Here is a 20,980-nt window from a genome sequence, read left to right as displayed (position 1 = left end):
ACATTTAAAAACTGAAAGGTGCCGGATCCTGTTCCTGCTGGGGAAACTGATTAACTTATGCATTTCTCAACTGCTTGTTCCCTGCCTGATTAGACACTCACCTGTTGCTGTGTCTCCTAGGCTCCACCCCTTCCCCAGGTGACCACGCCTCACTCTCCTGCCCCTGCCGGCGTTGCTTTGACAACCAGAGCTTCTCCCCGTTGGCCTGTTGGAGCTTCATTGCAGAGGCCAGTGTTCCATGGAGCCCCCCGGTAGAGGCTGAGGCAGTGTGTGCGTTCCCCATCTGAGAGGGCACCAGGGTGAGAATGGGGTGAGAGGCTGACCCCCTGGAGGACTGGAGGTCTGGTTGTAGAGGTTTAGGGACTGGGAGGGCAGGGAGGGTGGGCTTACCTGGGGAAAAGAGATGAAATATTATAATTAAACACTACATTATGCACTTTATAATGCATGATATGGATGGTGACCAGTCTCTACTTTCAAGAGAAATATCTGGTGCTTAATTAACGGGAAATCAACCAATCAGTGTGTGTATTTAATCTTTACTGTATATGTGTCTGTATGTGTATGTGTGTGTGTGTGTGTATGTACACCGCACCCAGCCTTTTGGGTGTCAGCCTCTCTCCAGGTCTGACCCTGTCCTCCGGCGGAGCCGTGAGAGCCTTCAGTCCAGCAAGGTACTGAGTCCCCACCGCTTTCACCATCTCCCTCTCCCTCTCTCTCTCCCTCTGCCTTTCTCGCTCCCTTTCTCTCTCTCTGTCCTGCTCCCTCTCTCTCTCCCGTTCCAGCTCAAGCTCCCTCTGTTTCTCTCGTTGGCGAAGGTCTTCCTCCATCTGTAGTCTGTGGGGAGGTTAAAAGATACACACACATCCACACACCACAGACACATGGGAGAGATGACGAGAGATGCAACACCCAACATGGCGCAGATTAACCACACACTGTTAAACACACACACCTATGCACACACATGCCCACGCTTGCAGGCGCGTACACACACACAGAGCATTAAGACAGCATGAGTGAGCAAGAGAAGATTAACAATTAATAGGTAACCACAGGATATAAACACACACAGACACCGATGTGTGTATTGGTGTGTGTGATGTGTATATGGTAGCAAAATTTAACACAGTCAGCAACCTGTGCCTTTCCTGCAGAGAGATTACAAAGTGTGTGTGCATGTATGAGTGTAACACCTCTCAGCCAGAGGGATTGTTCAGCTTCCAAAGGTAGCAGCCCTCAGAGCAGGTGCAGGTGTGTGTATTATAAGTGTGTGTGTTACCTCTCAGCTATTGCGCTTTGTGTGTGGCTGAGCTCCCCAGGGTAGCGTGCCCCAGGCACGTGCATGTGGAGGGCAGAGGGGTGGAGGGTAGAGAAGGCTCCGCCTGCTGGTACAGAGTAGAACTGAGAGCGCAGTGCAGACAGACACAGAGACTCCTCCATCCTGGAACACACAGAGAGAGAGACAAAGGGAAAAGGAATGGCAGGAGAGGCAAAGAGAGAGGGAGCAATTCATTTAAACCTTTGGCACATTTTGGGGTTCAGTCGCCATTTATACATCCCAACCCGGGACGCACAAACACAAAGGCTGCTTCAAACCTCTGTCTCCCTGTCTGTCTCTCTGTGTCCCTGTTTGTCTATTTGTCTTCCTGTCTGTCTGCCTGTCTCTCTGTCTCATCTGTAGAACACTGATTCTATAGAGTCAGACTGAGGTAGGTAGGGTGGTCTATATACTGACCTGTGTAGGTGGTGGAGATAGGCAGGGTGGTCTATAGACTGACCTGTGTATGTGGTGGAGATAGGCAGGGTGGTCTATAGACTGACCTGTGTAGGTGGTGGAGGTAGGCAGGGTGGTAGTAGGCAGCAGCAGCAGTAACATGGGCAGCGGTGACGGGGTCAAGCCCCAGGTGCAGCGAGCGTAGGCGGAGGTCTTCTGAGGTAGCAAAGGGGCGGAGTCCTCTCAGGTACTCCTCTGGGACCGTCCCCGAGGGAACTGCAGGGTGTACTTGACCAGGTAGACTACAGGAGGGGGAGGAGTTGGGGATTAGATTGCAAATTTGAGTCTGCTGTTTTGGGGTGAACGGAGGATAGTGCATATGTGGTTTAAGCAAGAGAGACTTATCCGTTGCACTGTTGATGGGTTTGTGTGTGTGTGTGTGTGTGTTTGTGTTTGTGGTGTGTGTCTGTGTACATGTGTGTGGTGTATTTGTATGTGTGTGTATAGACATCCAGGAGTGATTCACCTAAGGCCCTGTAGTCGCCGGTCCTGCATGACAGAGCTGGGGGTGAGGCTGAAGGGGTAAGAGGAGTGAGCCAAGACGTGATGAGAGGGGACAGGATAACCTCCTTTCTTCTGGGTAGGGCTGAGCTCAGACCCAACACTCTCCCTACTCACTCCACAAACACCTGACTCAGCCTGACAGAGAGAGGGAGAGGGAGGGAGAAGAAGAGAGACGGAAATAGATCATGTTTGTTAAGCAAAAAAAAAATCTCCCACTCATAACATGTGAAACTATTTTCATGTCAGGATTTGTCCCTTAATGTTGAGCTAACCATAGCATGTTAACACTGTCATTGGCTATCAATGTAGCTACTCCAAACCCCCACTCTGTTTGGAACACGCATCACTGAATCCCCTGCCAGCAATGCTCTCATAACTACTCTGACACCCCTGTCATGTCTGTCCCCTACACACACACAAACTCGCCTGCACGCACACATCACCTTCTTCTAGGTCACAGCAAGAGACTCTCATGTTAATAGCTCTATGAGCTTGAGGCAGGGAAGGAGAGGGGAATGGAGGGAGAGGGGAACGGAGGGAGTGGGGGACAAGGGAGATGAGAATGGAGGAAGAAGGGAACGGAGGGAGTGGGGGACAAGGGAGAAGGGAATGGAGGGAGAGGGGAACAGAGGGAGTGGGGGACAAGGGAGAAGGGAATGGAGGGAGAGGGGAACGGAGGGAGTGGGGGGCAGAGGGTGAGGAGAGTGGAGGGAGAGGGGAATGAGGGAGTGGGGGACAAGGGAGAAGGGAATGGAGGGAGAGGGGAACGGAGGGAGTGGGGGACAAGGGAGAAGGGAATGGAGGGAGAGGGGAACGGAGGGAGTGGGGGACAAGGGAGAAGGGAATGGAGGGAGAGGGGAACGGAGGGAGTGGGGGACAAGGGAGATGGGAATGGAGGAAGAGGGGAACGGAGGGAGTGGGGGACAAGGGAGAAGGGAATGGAGGGAGAGGGGAACAGAGGGAGTGGGGGACAAGGGAGAAGGGAATGGAGGGAGAGGGGAACGGAGGGAGTGGGGGGCAGAGGGTGAGGAGAGTGGAGGGAGAGGGGAATGGAGGGAGTGGGGGACAAGGGAGAAGGGAATGGAGGGAGAGGGGAACGGAGGGAGTGGGGGACAAGGGAGAAGGGAATGGAGGGAGAGGGGAACGGAGGGAGTGGGGGACAAGGGAGAAGGGAATGGAGGAAGAGGGGAACGGAGGGAGTGGGGGACAAGGGAGAAGGGAATGGAGGGAGAGGGGAACGGAGGGAGTGGGGGACAAGGGAGAAGGGAATGGAGGGAGAGGGGAACGGAGGGAGTGGGGGACAAGGGAGAAGGGAATGGAGGGAGAGGGGAACGGAGGGAGTGGGGGACAAGGGAGAAGGGAATGGAGGGAGAGGGGAACGGAGGGAGTGGGGGACAAGGGAGAAGGGAATGGAGGGAGAGGGGGGCAGAGGGTGAGGAGAGTGGAGGGAGAGGGTGACGAAGACAGAGGGGAACGGAGGAAGAGGGGAGCAAAGGGAGAGGGGGCGGAGCGAGAAGGGGTGGGAGGGAGAGGGGGACAGGGGAGAGGGGGAAGGTAGTGGAAAGTGGAAGAAGGAGAGGGGAAATGGAGCAGGGGGAAGGAGGGAGAGGGGGAGAGTAAGAGAGAGGGAGGATGAGGATGAAATAGATGAAAGGGAGGGGAGATGACCTCTCAGCTGCAAGCTAAAAGCCCACCCGGGTGGAGAAGTGCTTCTGATATGAGCAAGTTAAGATCAGGGCAGGAGGCAACCCCTAAAACACCTCCTCTACTACCCCCTTTATCTTTCTCTGCTGTCTACCTCTCTCCCCATCAAGTATAAACAACCACACACTCACTCACTCACTCTACCAAACTACTCCCACACATGAGTAACCTTGCTGAGGACATATTAGCTCCCAGTGCTAATGATTAGGCTTTAGCTGTGGTTGTTAAGCAGTGGTCACCAACTGGTCGATCGCAATCCAAGTCATTCCTAGTCGATCACCAAACATTGGTGTAAAAAAAACTTGAACGCACAGCAAAGTTGATACTGTGAGATTTCTAAACGTTTAAAACCATGACTAGAGAGACTCAATGAATACAGAAAAGAGATGCTGTTTTTATGAGGAAGTTCATGATTACGTTGTTGTTCAGCACTGTCAACACTTCGTTCAACACTTTAATAAGCCATAAAATGTATGTTCTCCCTACTTCCACTCACACTACAACCAGCACCACAGCTGCAATGAATTACTATAGCAAAGTGTTCCCATAAGCTTGTGTTATTAGCAGCTTGTGTATTTTTAATATCTATGAATATTTCACTTTCTCTGGTCATAGTAAAAACATGAATTGGTGCATGAGTCAGCTGGAAGACCTTGTCCCCATTTCTCATCGGAGGGACGGTGTTGGTGAGTCGGGCAGACTCACCCCTGCTCCCTCCCTCCCTCCCCTCAAACTGACCATCATATGCAGGCCGTCAGTCCCCCCCCCCCCCCCCCCCCAAAAAAAAATATATATATATACTATGCTCACTCTTTGCTTCACAAGAAATACAACAAATGATCTATTACCAGTGTGCAGGTCCGTGAGTGTTGTTGGGATTATCTGGTGAAGACAAAATCGCAGCAGCCCCCAGAACACACCTTGACCCCTGAACTTGCTGATAGCCAATTAGCCTCCACAGGCTGTCCTTATTGGTTGAACTGGATGTACTCTGACTGGATGTGTTGTGTTCTGGGAGTCATTCTGAATAGAAACACCTGCTACATCCATGTAGAGAAAGTCAAAACATCACATCCTTTCAGTCCTTAAAGTGGAACTGACAGCATTTTAACTACTTTGCAGATATGAAACAAACAGACAATCATAATATCAGTCAAAAATATATCAAATGACCAATTTATGGAGGCAGTTCAACACATGTATTGTTATTTTCCTTTACTTAACTAGGCAAGTCAGTTAAGAACAAATTCTTATTTTCAATGACAGCCTAGGAACAGTGGGTTAACTGCCTGTTCAGGGGCAGAACGGCAGATTTGTACCATGTCAGCTCGGGGATTTGAACTTGCAACCTTACGGTTACTAGTCCACCACTCTAACCACTAGGCTACCCTGCCGCATGATTTATATAATTCACCAATACATTTCTTGGTAGTCCAAAACATATTGCTATCAGGTTGTAAATCACAGCTGGCCTGATACATTGTTTGCTGCCTCCATTTGGGATGCACTGTTTCAGTTTCAATGACTCAATACTTTGGACAAAAACTGAAGAATGTAACTAATGCTGGGAATGTCAATACAATCAAACTAGCAAGAGCAGTGATCACAAGTCAGTCATAACATGGCTAATAGACTAGCATATCTAATTATGTAGCAAGCTAAAAACACTGAGCCTCATGTTAGCCAGATAGCTAGCTGCTAGGAGGACGTTGTAGGAGTGGGTGAGTGACTGACTTTTTCCCCTCATATTGTTTTTAGGCGGCTATACACAGCTAGAGATGCAGGTGTCATTTGGTTAGCTAGCAAGAACTTGAATGACTGTTATCCAGTTAGCATATCTCTTGCATTTGCAAATTCACTCTGGCTATCTACTCTGATTTCAGAGCACTCTCGTCTTTAATATATCCACATCATTTTCCTTTCTCATGATGTCATCTATTTTGTGAAGTGCACCAGTCCGTCCTGCAGCAAAGCACCACCACAACATGATGCTGCCACCCCCATGCTTCACTGTCGGGATGGTGTTCTTCGACTTGCAAGCTTCCCCCTTTTTCCTCCAAACATAATGATGGTCATTATGGCCAAACAGTTTTGTTTTTGTTTCATCAGACCAGAGGGCATTTCTCCAAAAAGTACGATCTTTGTCCCCATGTACAGTTGCAAACCGTAGTCTGGCTTTTTTATGGCAGTTTTGGAGCAGTGGCTTCTTCCTTGCTGAGCGGCCTTTCAGGTTATGTCGATATAGGACTCATTTTACTGTGGATATAGATACTTTTGTACCTGTTTACTCCAGCATCTTCACAAGGTCTTTTGCTGTTGTTCTGGGATTGATTTGTACTTTTCTCACCAAAGTACGTTCATCTCTAGAAGGCAGAACGCATCTCCTTCCTGAGCTGTATGGTGACTGCGTGGTCCCATGGTGTTTATACTTGCGTACTATTGTTTGTACAGATGAACGTGGTACCTTCGGGCATTTGGACATTTCTCCCAAGGATAAACCAGACATGAAGGTCCACTATTTTTTTTCTGAGGTCTTGGCCTATTTCTTTTGATTTTCCCATGATGTCAAGCAAAGAGGCACTGAAAAACAAGTTTTAATGACTCCAACCTGAGTGTATGTAAACTTCCGACTTCAACTGTATGACCGGTGTCAGTAAACCTAGCCAAAAAACAACAAATAGTTAGTCAAGAACGCTCTAGATAACATGTAAACAGCCTTACCAGCTCTGCTATGGTGAGTAAAATGGTCAGAGTGAGGTGTTCTCTCATTTGTGTCTGGAAGTAACTTGCTAGCAAGCTAGCCAACTTTAGCCAGTTAGCTTGGGTGATTGGTTGGGACAAGAATGAATGCATTGGCAAGCAAGCGGCATAAAGACGAGTAGGCTACATTCCCCATCGTTTATGAGTGTACTTATGACGGGCAACTAGATTAAAAAGTTTGAAAGGGTTTATCTAATTTTCCTCCGTTAGATTTTAGCTCATCTTGGTCTGGCTAGCATTAGTTGTTGATCTTGTTGTTGTTGATGTGCATAACTGAGGGAGAGAGAGCCTACCTTTTCATGGTTGTTTGATAAATAGGACTGTAATGTTCCCAAATATAAGAGGACTCCCGTGGTATTTACTTATTTGTAGAAATGCTTTCAGGTGTAATATATGGCTTTTGGAGAATGCGTTCTAATGATCTAATTTTGCGCTGTTGCAACTGCCTGTAAACACACAGTCCAGTTCAAAGTGAATGATGGCATGTCCATGTGGCAAATGGCTTGTTGGCATAAAGGCCTACTGTAGCTCTGATTGGCTATTACGCACCGGTCTGCAAAGACTCTGGTCTTGGACGAGACCGATGTTTTTATTAGGTTTTATTTGCTGCAGTGTCTATTAATTGTCCACACACATGGGCTTTCCCACTCTATATGGCTAGATGCCTTAGAATGTTTGGAAAATGCCTTAGAATGTTTGGAATGTTCACAAATGCCTTAGAATGTTTGGAAATTACGTATACTAAGAATTTTGAAAACGTGGAAATGATCATATCTAAGTGCTCGCTTGACAGAAAATGTTTTTAAAAATAAAAATATTATTCCTGGGGATGTATTTGAACAGATTTTTAAAAAGATTTAATGTTGCTAAAATGCTGTCAGTTCCACTTTAACTTCCTTCATACTTACTTTCCTCTATCCCCTGTCCCCCTTTCTTTTTCACTCAGTTCAACTACCTCTGATTATACCCCCCCTCTCTCTTTCTCTCTCTCTACCACACTCTGTCCATTTCCCTGCCTCTTCCTCCTCTTCCTCTCTTTAACCCTCTCTCTCCTTGCTCTCTATTTCTCTCTTCCACTACCCCCTCTCTGAATAGGAACCCTAGGGTAGGAGGCCGAGCCAGACAGACTGCTCTTTGTGAGGGGGAGAAAGGCTGCTCGGGGGGCTAACCCCTGGATTGTTTAGAGGGCCTAGTTCCTCACTCCATCTTAAATACAAACACAAATACACACAGGGCTCTTGGGACACAAGGGACACAAGAAAATGCACACAAAGCTCACTATTCACAGCATACTGCACACACACACAACAACATAGGAGACAGTGTTTACAGCTACTACTTTTCTTTCCAGTCCACACTGGGTGACTCTCTCTCTCTCTCTCTCTCTCTCTCTCTCTCTCTCTCTCTCTCTCTCTCTCTCTCTCTCTCTCTCTCTCTCTCTCTCTCTCTCTCTCTCTCTCTCTCTCTCTCTCTCTCTCTCTCTCTCTCTCTCTCTCTCTCTCTCTCTCTCTCTCTCTCTCTCTCTCTCTCTCTCTCTCTCTCTCTCTCTCTCTCTCTCTCTCTCTCTCTCTCTCTCTCTCTCTCTCTCTCTCTCTCTCTCTCTCTCTCATTATTTTAAGTGCATCTTATGAAGGCTTCATGAAGCTTTCATATAGGCTCCATGAGCACTACATAAAGTGTGCAGCGGAACACTGTATCCTGGAAACACACATTTTTATTAAAACAAAACCGCTATTCATTAAATACAAATACCGAACTTGTTTTTGTGTGGATTCCGCGACACGGTTAGCTTTTAACAGCTAGGACCGCTATTTCTTGTCCCGGAATCCCGCTTAACAGACAGGTTGAAGCCTGCTTGACTGAGACGTTAAGCTTCTAGCCATCAAGCGAACGAAGTTGGTACCAGATGAGTTTTGCAATGGGGCCCTCTTTGTCTGGAGAAATACATGAACCGTTCCAGAGCTGTAAAGCTCTACAGTTCCAGAGCTGTAAAGCTCTACAGTTCCAGAGCTGTAAAGCTCTACAGTTCCAGAGCTGTAAAGCTCTACAGTTCCAGAGCTGGAGCTGTATCTCCTACGTTTTGTTTTGGAACAAAGCGGATCACTCAGCGTTCCAATGTGGCAATTGTTTGCTTGCCCAGGATTATAGTCTTGAGGTGGCTTCCTTAATCACGCAGGTCACCAGCCTAGGTAAGGAACTGGGGAACACTCAGAGTGGAATGTTTACATTTTCTCCGCCGGAGGCTGGACGCAGTTCGCGCTTGCTGGATGCATCTCCGCCTTGTCGTTATTCGACTGGCCAGTGTTGCCTGGAGCTCCCCTATCTAATAGCAGAGTCAAAGGATGTCACGTGATTATTGCAGCTCAACGTGTAACTTCTGTTGACAATGTCGATACCTTTTATAAGGAGGATGGGATCCACCCAAATCATTTGGGATCCTGGATCCTTTCACAGCAATATAAGGCTGCGTTGAGAAAATGACTTATCAATGTCTCAAGCCCAGCTCAGCTAATCCTTACCATTGTGACGCAGAGTTGTCATAATGCTTCAGCAATTGTACATTATACCAGGGGTGTTGGTAGACACAATATAAGTAACCTAATTTATGTCCCGTTAACTGCACTGAATGCCTCTACTGGTCCTACAGATATTGTATGCAGCAATCATGTGCCTATGAACCAGATTTATACTGTTAGCACTGAGGCGGTGTGCCCTAGGAGCAAGTCCACTGTGTGCATGTTATGGTGAGTGAATGAGGACCCAAAAGCGAACTAACTTAAACAGAGCTTCTTTAATAACCAAACATAGGTAGGCTCAGATAGACCGGCAGATTCCGACAGGACAGGACAAGGTTACAGCAAACATGACGATAGTCTGGCTCAGGCATGAAACACAACAAACAAGAATCCGACAAGGACAGGAACAGAAACAGAGAGAGATATAGGGACCTAATCAGAGGGAAAAAGGGAACAGGTGGGAAACGGGGTGAATGGGTAGTTAGAGGAGACAAGGAACAGCTGGGGGAAAGCGGGGGAGAAAAGGTAACCTAACAACGACCAGCAGAGGGAGACAGGGTGAAGGGAAAGGACAGAGACAAGACACAACATGACATTACATGACAGTACCCCCCCACTCACCGAGCGCCTCCTGGCGCACTCGAGGAGGAAACCTGGCGGCAACGGAGGAAATCCTCGATCAGCGCACGGTCCAGCACGTCCCGAGAGGGAACCCAACTCCTCTCCTCAGGACCGTACCCCTCCCAATCTACGAGGTACTGGTGACCACGGCCCCGAGGACGCATGTCCAAAATTCTACGGACCCTGTAGATGGGTGCGCCCTCGACAAGGATGGGGGGGGGGGGGGGAAGACGAGCGGGGGCGCGAAGGACGGGCTTGATGCAGGAGACATGGAAGACCGGGTGGACGCGACGAAGGTATCGCGGAAGAAGAAGTCGAACTGCGACAGGATTAATGACCCGAGAAATACGGAACGGACCAATGAACCGCGGGGTCAACTTGCGAGAAGCCGTCTTAAGGGGAAGGTTCTGAGTGGAGAGCCAAACTCTCTGACCGCGACAATATCTAGGACTCTTAGTTCTACGCTTATTAGCAGCCCTCACAGTCTGCGTCCTATAACGGCAAAGTGCAGACCTGACCCTCTTCCAGGTGCGCTCGCAACGTTGGACAAAAGCCTGAGCGGAGGGGACGCTGGACTCGGCGAACTGAGATGAGAACAGCGGAGGCTGGTACCCAGACGAAGGAAGCGAGTTGTGGGCGTATTCTGCCCAGGGGAGCTGTTCTGACCAAGACGCAGGGTTACGAAAAGAAAGACTGCGTAAGATGCGACCAATAGTCTGATTGGCCCGTTCTGCTTGACCGTTAGACTGGGGGTGAAAGCCGGAAGAGAGACTGACGGAAGCCCCAATCAAACGGCAAAACTCCCTCCAAAATTGAGACGTGAATTGCGGACCTCTGTCCGAAACGACGTCTGACGGAAGGCCATGAATTCTGAAAACATTCTCGATGATGATTTGTGCCGTCTCTTTAGCAGAAGGAAGCTTAGCAAGGGGAATGAAATGAGCCGCCTTAGAGAACCTATCGACAACCGTAAGAATAACAGTCTTCCCCGCTGACGAAGGCAGTCCGGTGACAAAATCTAAGGCGATGTGAGACCACGGTCGAGAGGGAATAGGAAGCGGCCTGAGACGGCCGGCAGGAGGAGAGTTACCGGACTTAGTCTGCGCGCAGACCGAACAAGCAGCCACGAAACGACGCGTGTCATGCTCCCGGGTGGGCCACCAAAAACGCTGGCGAATGGAAGCAAGCGTACCCCGAACGCCAGGGTGGCCGGCTAACTTGGCAGAGTGAGCCCACTGAAGAACGGCCAGACGAGTAGGAACGGGAACGAAAAGAAGGTTCCTGGGACAAGCGCGCGGCGACGGAGTGTGAGTGAGCGCTTGTTTTACCTGCCTCTCAATTCCCCAGACAGTCAACCCGACAACACGCCCCTCAGGGCCAGTGGAGGCTACTGAAGAACTGAAGAGACGAGACAAAGCATCAGGCTTGGTGTTCTTAGAGCCCGGACGATAAGAAATCACGAACTCGAAACGAGCGAAAAACAGCGCCCAACGCGCCTGACGCGCATTAAGTCGTTTGGCAGAACGGATGTACTCAAGGTTCCTATGGTCAGTCCAAACGACAAAAGGAACGGTCGCCCCCTCCAACCACTGTCGCCATTCGCCTAGGGCTAACCGGATGGCGAGCAGTTCGCGGTTACCCACATCATAGTTACGTTCCGACGGCGACAGGCGATGAGAAAAATACGCGCATGGGTGGACCTTGTCGTCAGAGAGGGAGCGCTGAGAAAGGATGGCTCCCACGCCCACCTCTGACGTGTCAACCTCGACAACGAACTGTCTAGAGACGTCAGGTGTAACAAGGATAGGAGCGGATGTAAAACGATTCTTGAGGAGATCAAAAGCTCCCTGGGCGGAAACGGACCACTTAAAGCACGTCTTGACAGAAGTAAGGGCTGTGAGAGGAGCTGCCACCTGACCGAAATTACGGATGAAACGACGATAGAAGTTCGCGAAGCCGAGAAAGCGCTGCAGCTCGACGCGTGACTTAGGGACGGGCCAATCAATGACAGCTTGGACCTTAGCGGGATCCATCTTAATGCCTTCAGCGGAAATAACAGAACCGAGAAATGTGACGGAGGAGGCATGAAAAGTGCACTTCTCAGCCTTCACAAAAAGACAATTCTCTAAAAGGCGCTGGAGGACACGTCGAACGTGCTGAACATGAATCTGGATTGACGGTGAAAAATCAGGATATCGTCAAGGTAAACGAAAACAAAGATGTTCAGCATGTCTCTCAGGACATCATTGACTAATGCCTGAAAGACAGCTGGAGCGTTAGCGAGGCCGAAAGGAAGAACCCGGTATTCAAAGTGCCCTAACGGAGTGTTAAACGCCGTCTTCCACTCGTCCCCCTCCCTGATGCGCACGAGATGGTAAGCGTTACGAAGGTCCAACTTAGTGAAAAACCTGGCTCCCTGCAGGATCTCGAAGGCTGAAGACATAAGAGGAAGCGGATAACGATTCTTCACTGTTATGTCATTCAGCCCTCGATAATCTATGCAGGGGCGCAGAGACCCGTCCTTCTTCTTGACAAAAAAAAACGGGAGAGGAGGAGGGGACTATGGTACCGGCGTCAAGAGCTACAGACAAATAATCTTCGAGAGCCTTACGTTCGGGAGCCGACAGAGAGTATAGTCTACCCCGGGGGGGGGTGGTTCCCGGAAGGAGATCAATACTACAATCATACGACCGGTGTGGAGGAAGAGAGGTGGCCCTGGACCGACTGAACACCGTGCGCAGATCGTGATATTCCTCCGGCACCCCTGTCAAATCACCAGGCTCCTCCTGTGAAGAAGAGACAGAGGAAACAGGAGGGATAGCAGACATTAAACATTTCACATGACAAGAGACGTTCCAGGAGAGGATAGAATTACTAGACCAATTAATGGAAGGATTATGACAAACTAGCCAGGGATGGCCCAAAACAACAGGTGTAAAAGGTGAACGAAAAATTAAAAAAGAAATGGTTTCACTATGATTACCAGAAACAGTGAGGGTTAAAGGTAGCGTCTCACGCTGAATCCTGGGGAGAGGACTACCATCCAGGGCGAACAAGGCCGTGGGCTCCTTTAACTGTCTGAGAGGAATGTCATGTTCCCGAGCCCATGTCTCGTCCATAAAACAGCCCTCCGCCCCAGAGTCTATTAAGGCACTGCAGGAAGCTGACGAACCGGTCCAGCGTAGATGGACCGACAAGGTAGTGCAGGATCTTGAAGGAGAGACAGGAGTAGTAGCGCTCACCAGTAGCCCTCCGCTTACTGACGAGCTCTGGCCTTTTACTGGACATGAAGTGACAAAATGACCAGCGGAACCGCAATAGAGACAGAGGCGGTTGGTGATTCTCCGTTCCCTCTCCTTAGTCGAGATGCGGATACCTCCCAGCTGCATGGGCTCAGCACCCGAGCCGGCAGAGGAAGATGGTAGTGATGCGGAGAGGGAGGCGACGGAGAGTGCGAGCTCCTTTTCACGAGCTCGGTGACGAAGATCAACCCGTCGCTCAATGCGAATAGCGAGTTCAATCAAGGAATCCACGCTGGAAGGAACCTCCCGGGAGAGAATCTCATCCTTTACCTCTGCGCGGAAACCCTCCAGAAGACGAGCGAGCAAGGCCGGCTCGTTCCAGCCACTGGAGACAGCAAGAGTGCGAAACTCAATAGAGTAGTCTGTTATGGATCGATTGCCTTGACATAGGGAAGACAGGGCCCTGGAAGCCTCCTCCCCAAAAACAGATCGATCAAAAACCCGTATCATCTCCTCCTTAAAGTCTTGATACTGGTTAGTACACTCAGCCCTTGCCTCCCAGATTGCCGTGCCCCACTCACGAGCCCGTCCAATAAGGAGAGATATGACGTAGGCGACACGAGCAGTGCTCCTGGAGTAAGTGTTGGGCTGGAGAGAAAACACAATATCACACTGGGTGAGGAACGAGCGGCATTCAGTGGGCTCCCCAGAGTAACACGGCGGGTTATTGATTCTGGGCTCCGGAGATTCGAAAGCCCTGGAAGTGGCCGGTGGATCGAGGCGGAGATGGTGAACCTGTTCTGTGAGGTTGGAGACTTGGGTGGCCAGGGTCTCAACGGCATGTCGAGCAGCAGACACTTCCTGCTCGTGTCTGCCTAGCATCGCTCCCTGGATCCCGACGGCTGAGTGGAGAGGATCCGAAGTCGCTGGGTCCATTCTTGGTCGGATTCTTCTGTTATGGTGAGTGAATGAGGACCCAAAAGCGAACTAACTTAAACAGAGCTTCTTTAATAACCAAACATAGGTAGGCTCAGATAGACCGGCAGATTCCGACAGGACAGGACAAGGTTACAGCAAACATGACGATAGTCTGGCTCAGGCATGAAACACAACAAACAAGAATCCGACAAGGACAGGAACAGAAACAGAGAGAGATATAGGGACCTAATCAGAGGGAAAAAGGGAACAGGTGGGAAACGGGGTGAATGGGTAGTTAGAGGAGACAAGGAACAGCTGGGGGAAAGCGGGGGAGAAAAGGTAACCTAACAACGACCAGCAGAGGGAGACAGGGTGAAGGGAAAGGACAGAGACAAGACACAACATGACATTACATGACAGTGCAGCTCAAACTGCACTAACATACATAACATGAGCATATCTACTTCTGCTAAGCTTCCCAGTAAAGCAATGAAAACAAGCAAGCATCCCAGAAGAAAAGTGCTAAAAATAGCCCATGTTAACATATGTAGCTTAAGAAACAAGGTTCCTGAAATCAATAATTTGCTAGTAACAGATGACATTCATATTCTGACTCTGAAACTCACTTAGATAATATCTCTGATGATACAGTGGTAGCAATACAAGGTTATAACATGTACAGAAAATATAGAAATGCCAACGGTGGAGGTGTTGCTGTTTATATTCAGAGCCACAATACTGTTGAAGCAATATGGTTACAGTTTCATCTGCCTCACCTAAAGCTCTTTCTGTTGGGAAGCTGCTATAGACCACCAATTGCTAACAGTCAGTATCTGGATAACATGTGTGAAATGCTTGGTAATGTATGTGATATCAACAGAGAGGTATATTTTCTGGGTTATTTAAATATTGACTGGCTTTTATCAAGCTGCCCACTCAAGAAAAAGCTACAAACTGTAACCAGTGCCTGCAACCTCAGTCAACCTACCAGGGTAGCTACAAACAGCACAGGAATTAAATCATCAACATGTATTGATCACATCTTTACCAATGCTGCAGAAATTAGCTTGAAAGCAGTATCCAGATCCATAGGATGTAGTGATCACAATGTAGTAGCCATATCTAGGAAAATCAAAGTTGCAAAAGCTGGGCCTAATATAGTGTATAAGAGGTCATGCAAGAAGTTTTGTAGTAATTCCTATGTTGTTGATGTAAATAATATGTGTCGGTATGTGGTGTGCAATGAGGAGCAAACAAACACTGCACTTGACACATTTATGAAATTATTTATCCCAGTTACGAATAAGCATAAACTCATTAAGAACATGACTGCAAAAACTGTTAAATCCCTGTGGATTGATGAAAAATTGTATGGTTAAGAGGAAGGAGGCAAAAGGAATGGCAAATAAGTCTGTATTGCAAATTGAGAAAACATGACTAAACTGAATAAAAAGGGATATCAACCAGATTCCTTTCCCTATGGCTTTCACATGGTGTGAACAGTCTTTAGACATAGTTTCAAGCTTTTATTCTGAAAAATGAGCGAGAATGATCACATCGCGTCAGTGGATAGCTGTGTGTCCCCAGAGTTTTGCATTCGCGAGCAGCTTGGAGCAGACCTTTTCTCTCTCTCTCCTATTGAAAACGCTACCGTCTGGTTGAAATATTATCGATTATGTATTGTAAAAAGAACCTAAGGATTGATTATAAAAAACTTTGATATGTTTCTACGAGCTTTACGGATACTATTTGGAATTTTCGTCTGCCCGTCGTGACCTGCACGAGCCTTTGGATTACTCAACAAAACGCGCCAACCAAATGGAGTTTTTTTAATATAAAAATAATCTCTATCGAACAAAACAAACATTTATTGTGTAACTGGGAGTCTCGTGAGTGCAAACATCTGAAGATCATCAAAGGTAAGCGATTCATTTTATTGCTTTTCTGACTTGCGTGACCAATCTACTTTGCTGCTAGCTGTTTGTAATGTTTTGTCTGCTGAGAGAGCTGTGCTCACATAAACGCTTGGTTTGCTTTCGCTGTAAAGCTTTTTTGAAATCTGACACGCTAGGTGGATTAACAACAAGCAAGCTGTGTTTTGATATATTGCACTTGTGATTTCATGAAAATTAAATATTTTTAGTAATTTAATTTTAATTTGGCGCTCTGCAATTCAGTGGATGTTGACCAAAATGATCCCGCTAAAGGGATTGGTGCGCCAAGGCTCTCGTTTGTGGGATGACCGGACCAAGGTGCAGCGTGGTAGGCGTACATCGTTCTTTTTATTGATGACACCAAAGGCAAAATAACAACGACAAAAACGGAAGCGCACAGATCTGTTAGGCAAAATAAACTACAGAGAAAACAAGATCCCACAAAACCCCAAAAGGAAAATTACAACTTATATATGATCCCCAATCAGAGACAACGATAGACAGCTGCCTCTGATCGGGAACCATACGCAGCCAACAACACAAAGAACAGAAAACATAGCTTTTCCCACCTGAGTCACACCCTGACCTAACCAAACATAGAGAATAATAAGGATCTCTAAGGTCAGGGTGTGACAGGGTTTGGCCGGTGTAGGCCGTCACTGTAAATAAGAATTTGTTCTTAAATTACACGTTGGCTGCGTTGTGTTAGCTAATCCAAGTTTATCATTTTAAAAGGATAATTGATCATTAGAAAACCCTTTTGCAATTATCTCCAACACAACGTGCCATTGGAACACAGGAGTGATGGTTGCTGATAATGGGCCTCTGTACACCTATGTAGTTATTCCATAAAAAATCTGCCGTTTCCAGCTACAAGTCATTTACAACATTAACAATGTCTACACTGTATTTATGGTCAATTTGATGTTATTTTAATGGACAGAAAATGTGCTTTTCTTTCAAAAGCAAGGGTATTTCTAAGTGACCCCAATCTTTTGAACGGTAGCGTATATCTGACCAAATGATGTAATTTTAATTCCGAATTCCGTAAGGTGAATGTGGAAGAGGTGAAAAAATTATTGTTGTCTATCAACAATGACAAGCCACCAGGGTCTGACAACTTTGATGGAAAATTACTTGGGATAATTGCGGACGTTATTGCCACTCCTATTTGCTATATTTTCAATTTAAGCCTACAAGAAAGTAGAAAGCAAAAGTCATTCCGCTACCTTAGCTCCCTTTACTGGCTCAAATAGCCAACCAACCCTTAGTAAACTTCTTGAAAAAAATTGTGTTTGACCAGATACAATGCAATGCAGTAAACATATTGACAACAAACTTTCAGCATGCTTATAGGGAAGGACATTCAACAAGCACAGCACCTATACAAATGACTGATGATTGGCTTAGAGAAATTGATGATAAAATGATTGTGGGAGTTGTTTCGTTAGACTTCAGTGTGGCTTTTGACATTATTGATCGTAGTCTGCTGCTGGAAAAACGTATGTGTTATGGCTTTACAACCCCTGCTATATGGTGGATAAAGAGTTACCTGTCTAATAAAACAATGGACGCCTGGACCAACATAATCCAAGTAGAATCAGGAATTCTCCAGAGCAGCTGTCTAGGCCCCTTACTTTTTTCAATCTTTACTGATTACATGGTACTGGCCTTGAGTAAAGCCAGTGTGTCTATGCATGCGGATGACTCAACATTATACACGTCAGCAAATACAGTGACTGAAATGACTGCAACACTTAAAGAGCTGCAGTTCGTTTCAGAGTGGGTGGCAAGGAATAAGTTAGTCTTAAATAATTATAAAATTAAAACCATTTTATTTGGGACAAATCCTTCACTAAACCATAACCCTCAACTAAATATTGTAATAAATTATTTGGAAATTGGGCAAGTTGAGGTGACTAAACTGCTTGGAGTTACCCTGGATTGTAAACTGTCACGGTCAAAACATACTGATACAACAGTAGCTAAGATGGGGAGAAGTCTGTCCATAACAAAGCTCTCCCTTCTTAACCGCACTATCATCAAGGTAGGTCCTACAGGCCCTAGTTTTGTCGCACCTGAACTACTGTTCAGTCATGTGGTCAGGTGCCACAAAAAAAGTACTTGCAATTGGCTCAGAACATGGCAGCACGGCTGGCCCTTGGATGTGCACAGAGAGCTAATATTAATAATATGCATATCAATCTCTCCTGGCTCAATAATGATGATGACTTCATCATTACTTGTATTTATGAGAGGTATTGACATGTTGAATTACACTGAGCTGTCTCTTTGAACTACTAACACACAGCTCGGACCCATGCATACCCAACAAGACATGCCACCAGAGGTCTTTTCACAGTCCCCAAGTCCAGAACAGGCATATGTGAAATCTGTGAATGTATTGTAATGTTTTTTTTTTAATGGTATAAACTGCCTTAATTTTGCTGGATCCCAGGAAGAGTAGCTGCTGCTCTGGCAGCACCTAATGGGGATCCATAATAAACCCCAGGAAGAGTAGCTGCTGCTCTGGAAGCACCTAATGGGGATCCATAATAAACCCCAGGAAGAGTAGCTGCTGCTCTGGAAGCACCTAATGGGGATCCATAATAAATACAAATACAAAACACATAAATGGGTGACAAATCATCTATAAACATATTTCATTCTTCATAAAGGATCAATAAATGTGAACAACTAAATGGATGGTTATGTCACACAGTTCTGCCACATTATGAAACTCTATAGAGCATGATATACAGTTATAGATGATTTGTGAAGCATCTATGCAGTGCTTTATAAAGCCTTCATAAGATGCACTTCAAATAAAGCGGGACCGTTTCTTCTTACCTGGTGCCCTTCTCCTATACAGAGAATGTTGCTGGTCTTGCTGTGAGTTGGGGCGATGGTTACTCCAGGAGGGGTGGAGGGAAGGCTGTCTACCCCACTTGAGGTCTGGAGTGGCCCTGGCAACCCCCTCTTAGGAGTGGTGACTGAATTACTGAGACAGGTGGCTGGAGAGGAGACTGAAGACTCACTACTGGGAGAAGAACCTAGGGGAGGGATGGATGGATAGAACAAGAGAGAGCGACAGAGAGAGTTGGATAGATAGAGAGCGCACGAGAGAGAAAGAGAGAGGAATAGCAAGGTAGAAAGGCCATCAGAAAGCCATTACTGTAAAAACGAGACATAACACTAATCAACACACTCAAACGCAGCTAATGGGGCTCATCTGAGAGGAATGAGGGTGGAGCGAGATGGCAGGGTAGAGTGATGCCTGAAAAACAAATGGAAGAGAGTGAGATAGTATAAGGGATAGAGTATAAGGAGAGAGTGTGAGAGATACAGTGAGAAGCAGTGAGAGAGAAGGAAAGAGAGGGAGAGAGGGAGAGTGTAATTGTGGGTAATTACCTCCATTAGGAGCTAACACACAAACACACACCTACACATGCACACGCACACACACAAACACACAATAGCAGCACGGTTGGACATGAATCTGATGTCAGATCGATGGAAAGGAAAGAGGGGAAGAGTGAGCGGGTAGGAGGGAGGAGACTGTAGATGATGGATGGATTTTGGGTGTGAATAGAATAGATGTTATTGATTTCCTGAGGTAAGACGAGAGAGGCGGGGTCACAGTGCTCACCTCTGGGATCTTCAGCCTGTTTGGCCAATTGACGGAGGGCGGCAGCGAATCCAGAGTGAGCAGACTGAGCAGCCGCACTCCCATTGGCTAGCGGGGTGAGAGGGCTGACCGTGGCCGTGGTGCGAGTTGGCGTGGAGATCATTCCTAATGACCGCAACTTCGACTAATGGCTCATACCTGGAGAGATAGAGAGGATGGAAGGGTGGACAAAAAAGTGAAATGAGGGACAGGAGGGTAGTGAAAGAAAGGAAAGGGAGAAGAATATTTCTTCTCTATTGTAATACAACAATGTGTGTGTGGGAAAGAGAAAGCGAGGGAGCTACTGAGAGGCTGTGTGTGTGTGTGTGTGTGTGTGTGTGTGTGTGTGTGTGTGTTAGCTCTGAGATGGGGAAAGAGCAGACACTGAGGTGAAGTATCAGGTCAGAGGTCGGGTTAGTCTGTCAGAGCCATGACACACACACACACACACACACACACAAATTCTAACAAACACACACACACACACGCACAATTCTAACATAATTTGTGTTCCCCCACTGCCCTCCCAGTGACCCACATACAGCTATATACTGCCCCACCCCCACCTAGGCACACACACACACACACACACACACACACACACACACACAGCAAAGGCTCTGATCCTTACGGCTGCCTGTTTGTTGAGACATCGTCATATCCTCTCTCTCCTCTCTCTCTCTCCCTCCTGTACCCTCTTCTATCTCTCTCCTATCCCCCTCCTTTACCCTCCTCTCTCTCACCTCTCTCTCTCTGTTTATCTCTGTTTCACTCACATGCTTATTTAGCAAAACAAACATGCACACTCTCTAACACACATATTTCCCTTCCATGTTCTCTTTGGCTCATTTATCTTTCTCTCTCTCACTCAGTGTGTCTCTTTTTCTCTCATACAAACACATACACACTGATACACATGCTCACCACACACACACCATGCACACACGCACACGCACACATGCACACAGCATGCACACAAACAAACTGACATACAACAAACAAACACACTCACCGGCTGGCTCCGTGTTCTTCCTGCTTGCATTATCTTTTCTCTCTCCCTCACGCTCTTTTTCCCTTTCACACTCGCTCACTCCTCTTCACGTTCCCTCTCTCTCCCTCTCATTTCTTCTCTCTCGCCCCACTCTCTCTTGTTCTTTCACTCTCTCTCTCTCTCTCTCTGTCGCTCTCTCTCTCCTCCAGGAACAGCCCTCTCAGTTGTGCAGCTGCTACACTGTCACGTGATTCCCTCATTCTGTCCCCCTCCCTTATCTTTCTTCCTCTCCTCTCTATCTCTATCCTCTCTATACCCCTCCTACTCTCACTTTCTCTCCCCCTTT

The 20,980-nt window shown here is 47.3% G+C and overlaps 1 protein-coding gene across 2 annotated transcripts in view; it reads right to left on the bottom strand.

The window, feature by feature from the left end:
* The window catches only part of LOC110502056 (genetic suppressor element 1-like), a 43,441-nt gene that overhangs the window by 9,329 nt on the left and 13,132 nt on the right, over positions 1-20,980 (bottom strand). Inside the window, exons 1-8 of one of the 2 annotated variants that reach the window (XM_036956064.1) lie at positions 20,656-20,951; positions 19,626-19,802; positions 18,827-19,029; positions 2,244-2,416; positions 1,825-2,019; positions 1,283-1,444; positions 596-837; positions 102-390 (exon numbers count right to left, since the gene is read on the bottom strand). In XM_036956064.1, the coding sequence (XP_036811959.1) occupies positions 102-390; positions 596-837; positions 1,283-1,444; positions 1,825-2,019; positions 2,244-2,416; positions 18,827-19,029; positions 19,626-19,767 (1,406 nt within the window). In that variant the 5' untranslated portion in view covers positions 19,768-19,802; positions 20,656-20,951. Of the gene's footprint in view, positions 1-101; positions 391-595; positions 838-1,282; positions 1,445-1,824; positions 2,020-2,243; positions 2,417-18,826; positions 19,030-19,625; positions 19,803-20,655; positions 20,952-20,980 lie in introns of those variants that run through there. The other variant, XM_036956070.1, reaches the window with a different exon arrangement.

This window comes from Oncorhynchus mykiss, chromosome 2 (assembly GCF_013265735.2).
Source record: "Oncorhynchus mykiss isolate Arlee chromosome 2, USDA_OmykA_1.1, whole genome shotgun sequence".
Lineage (NCBI taxonomy): Eukaryota > Metazoa > Chordata > Actinopteri > Salmoniformes > Salmonidae > Oncorhynchus > Oncorhynchus mykiss.
This window is presented reverse-complemented; position numbering and strand designations above follow the sequence as displayed.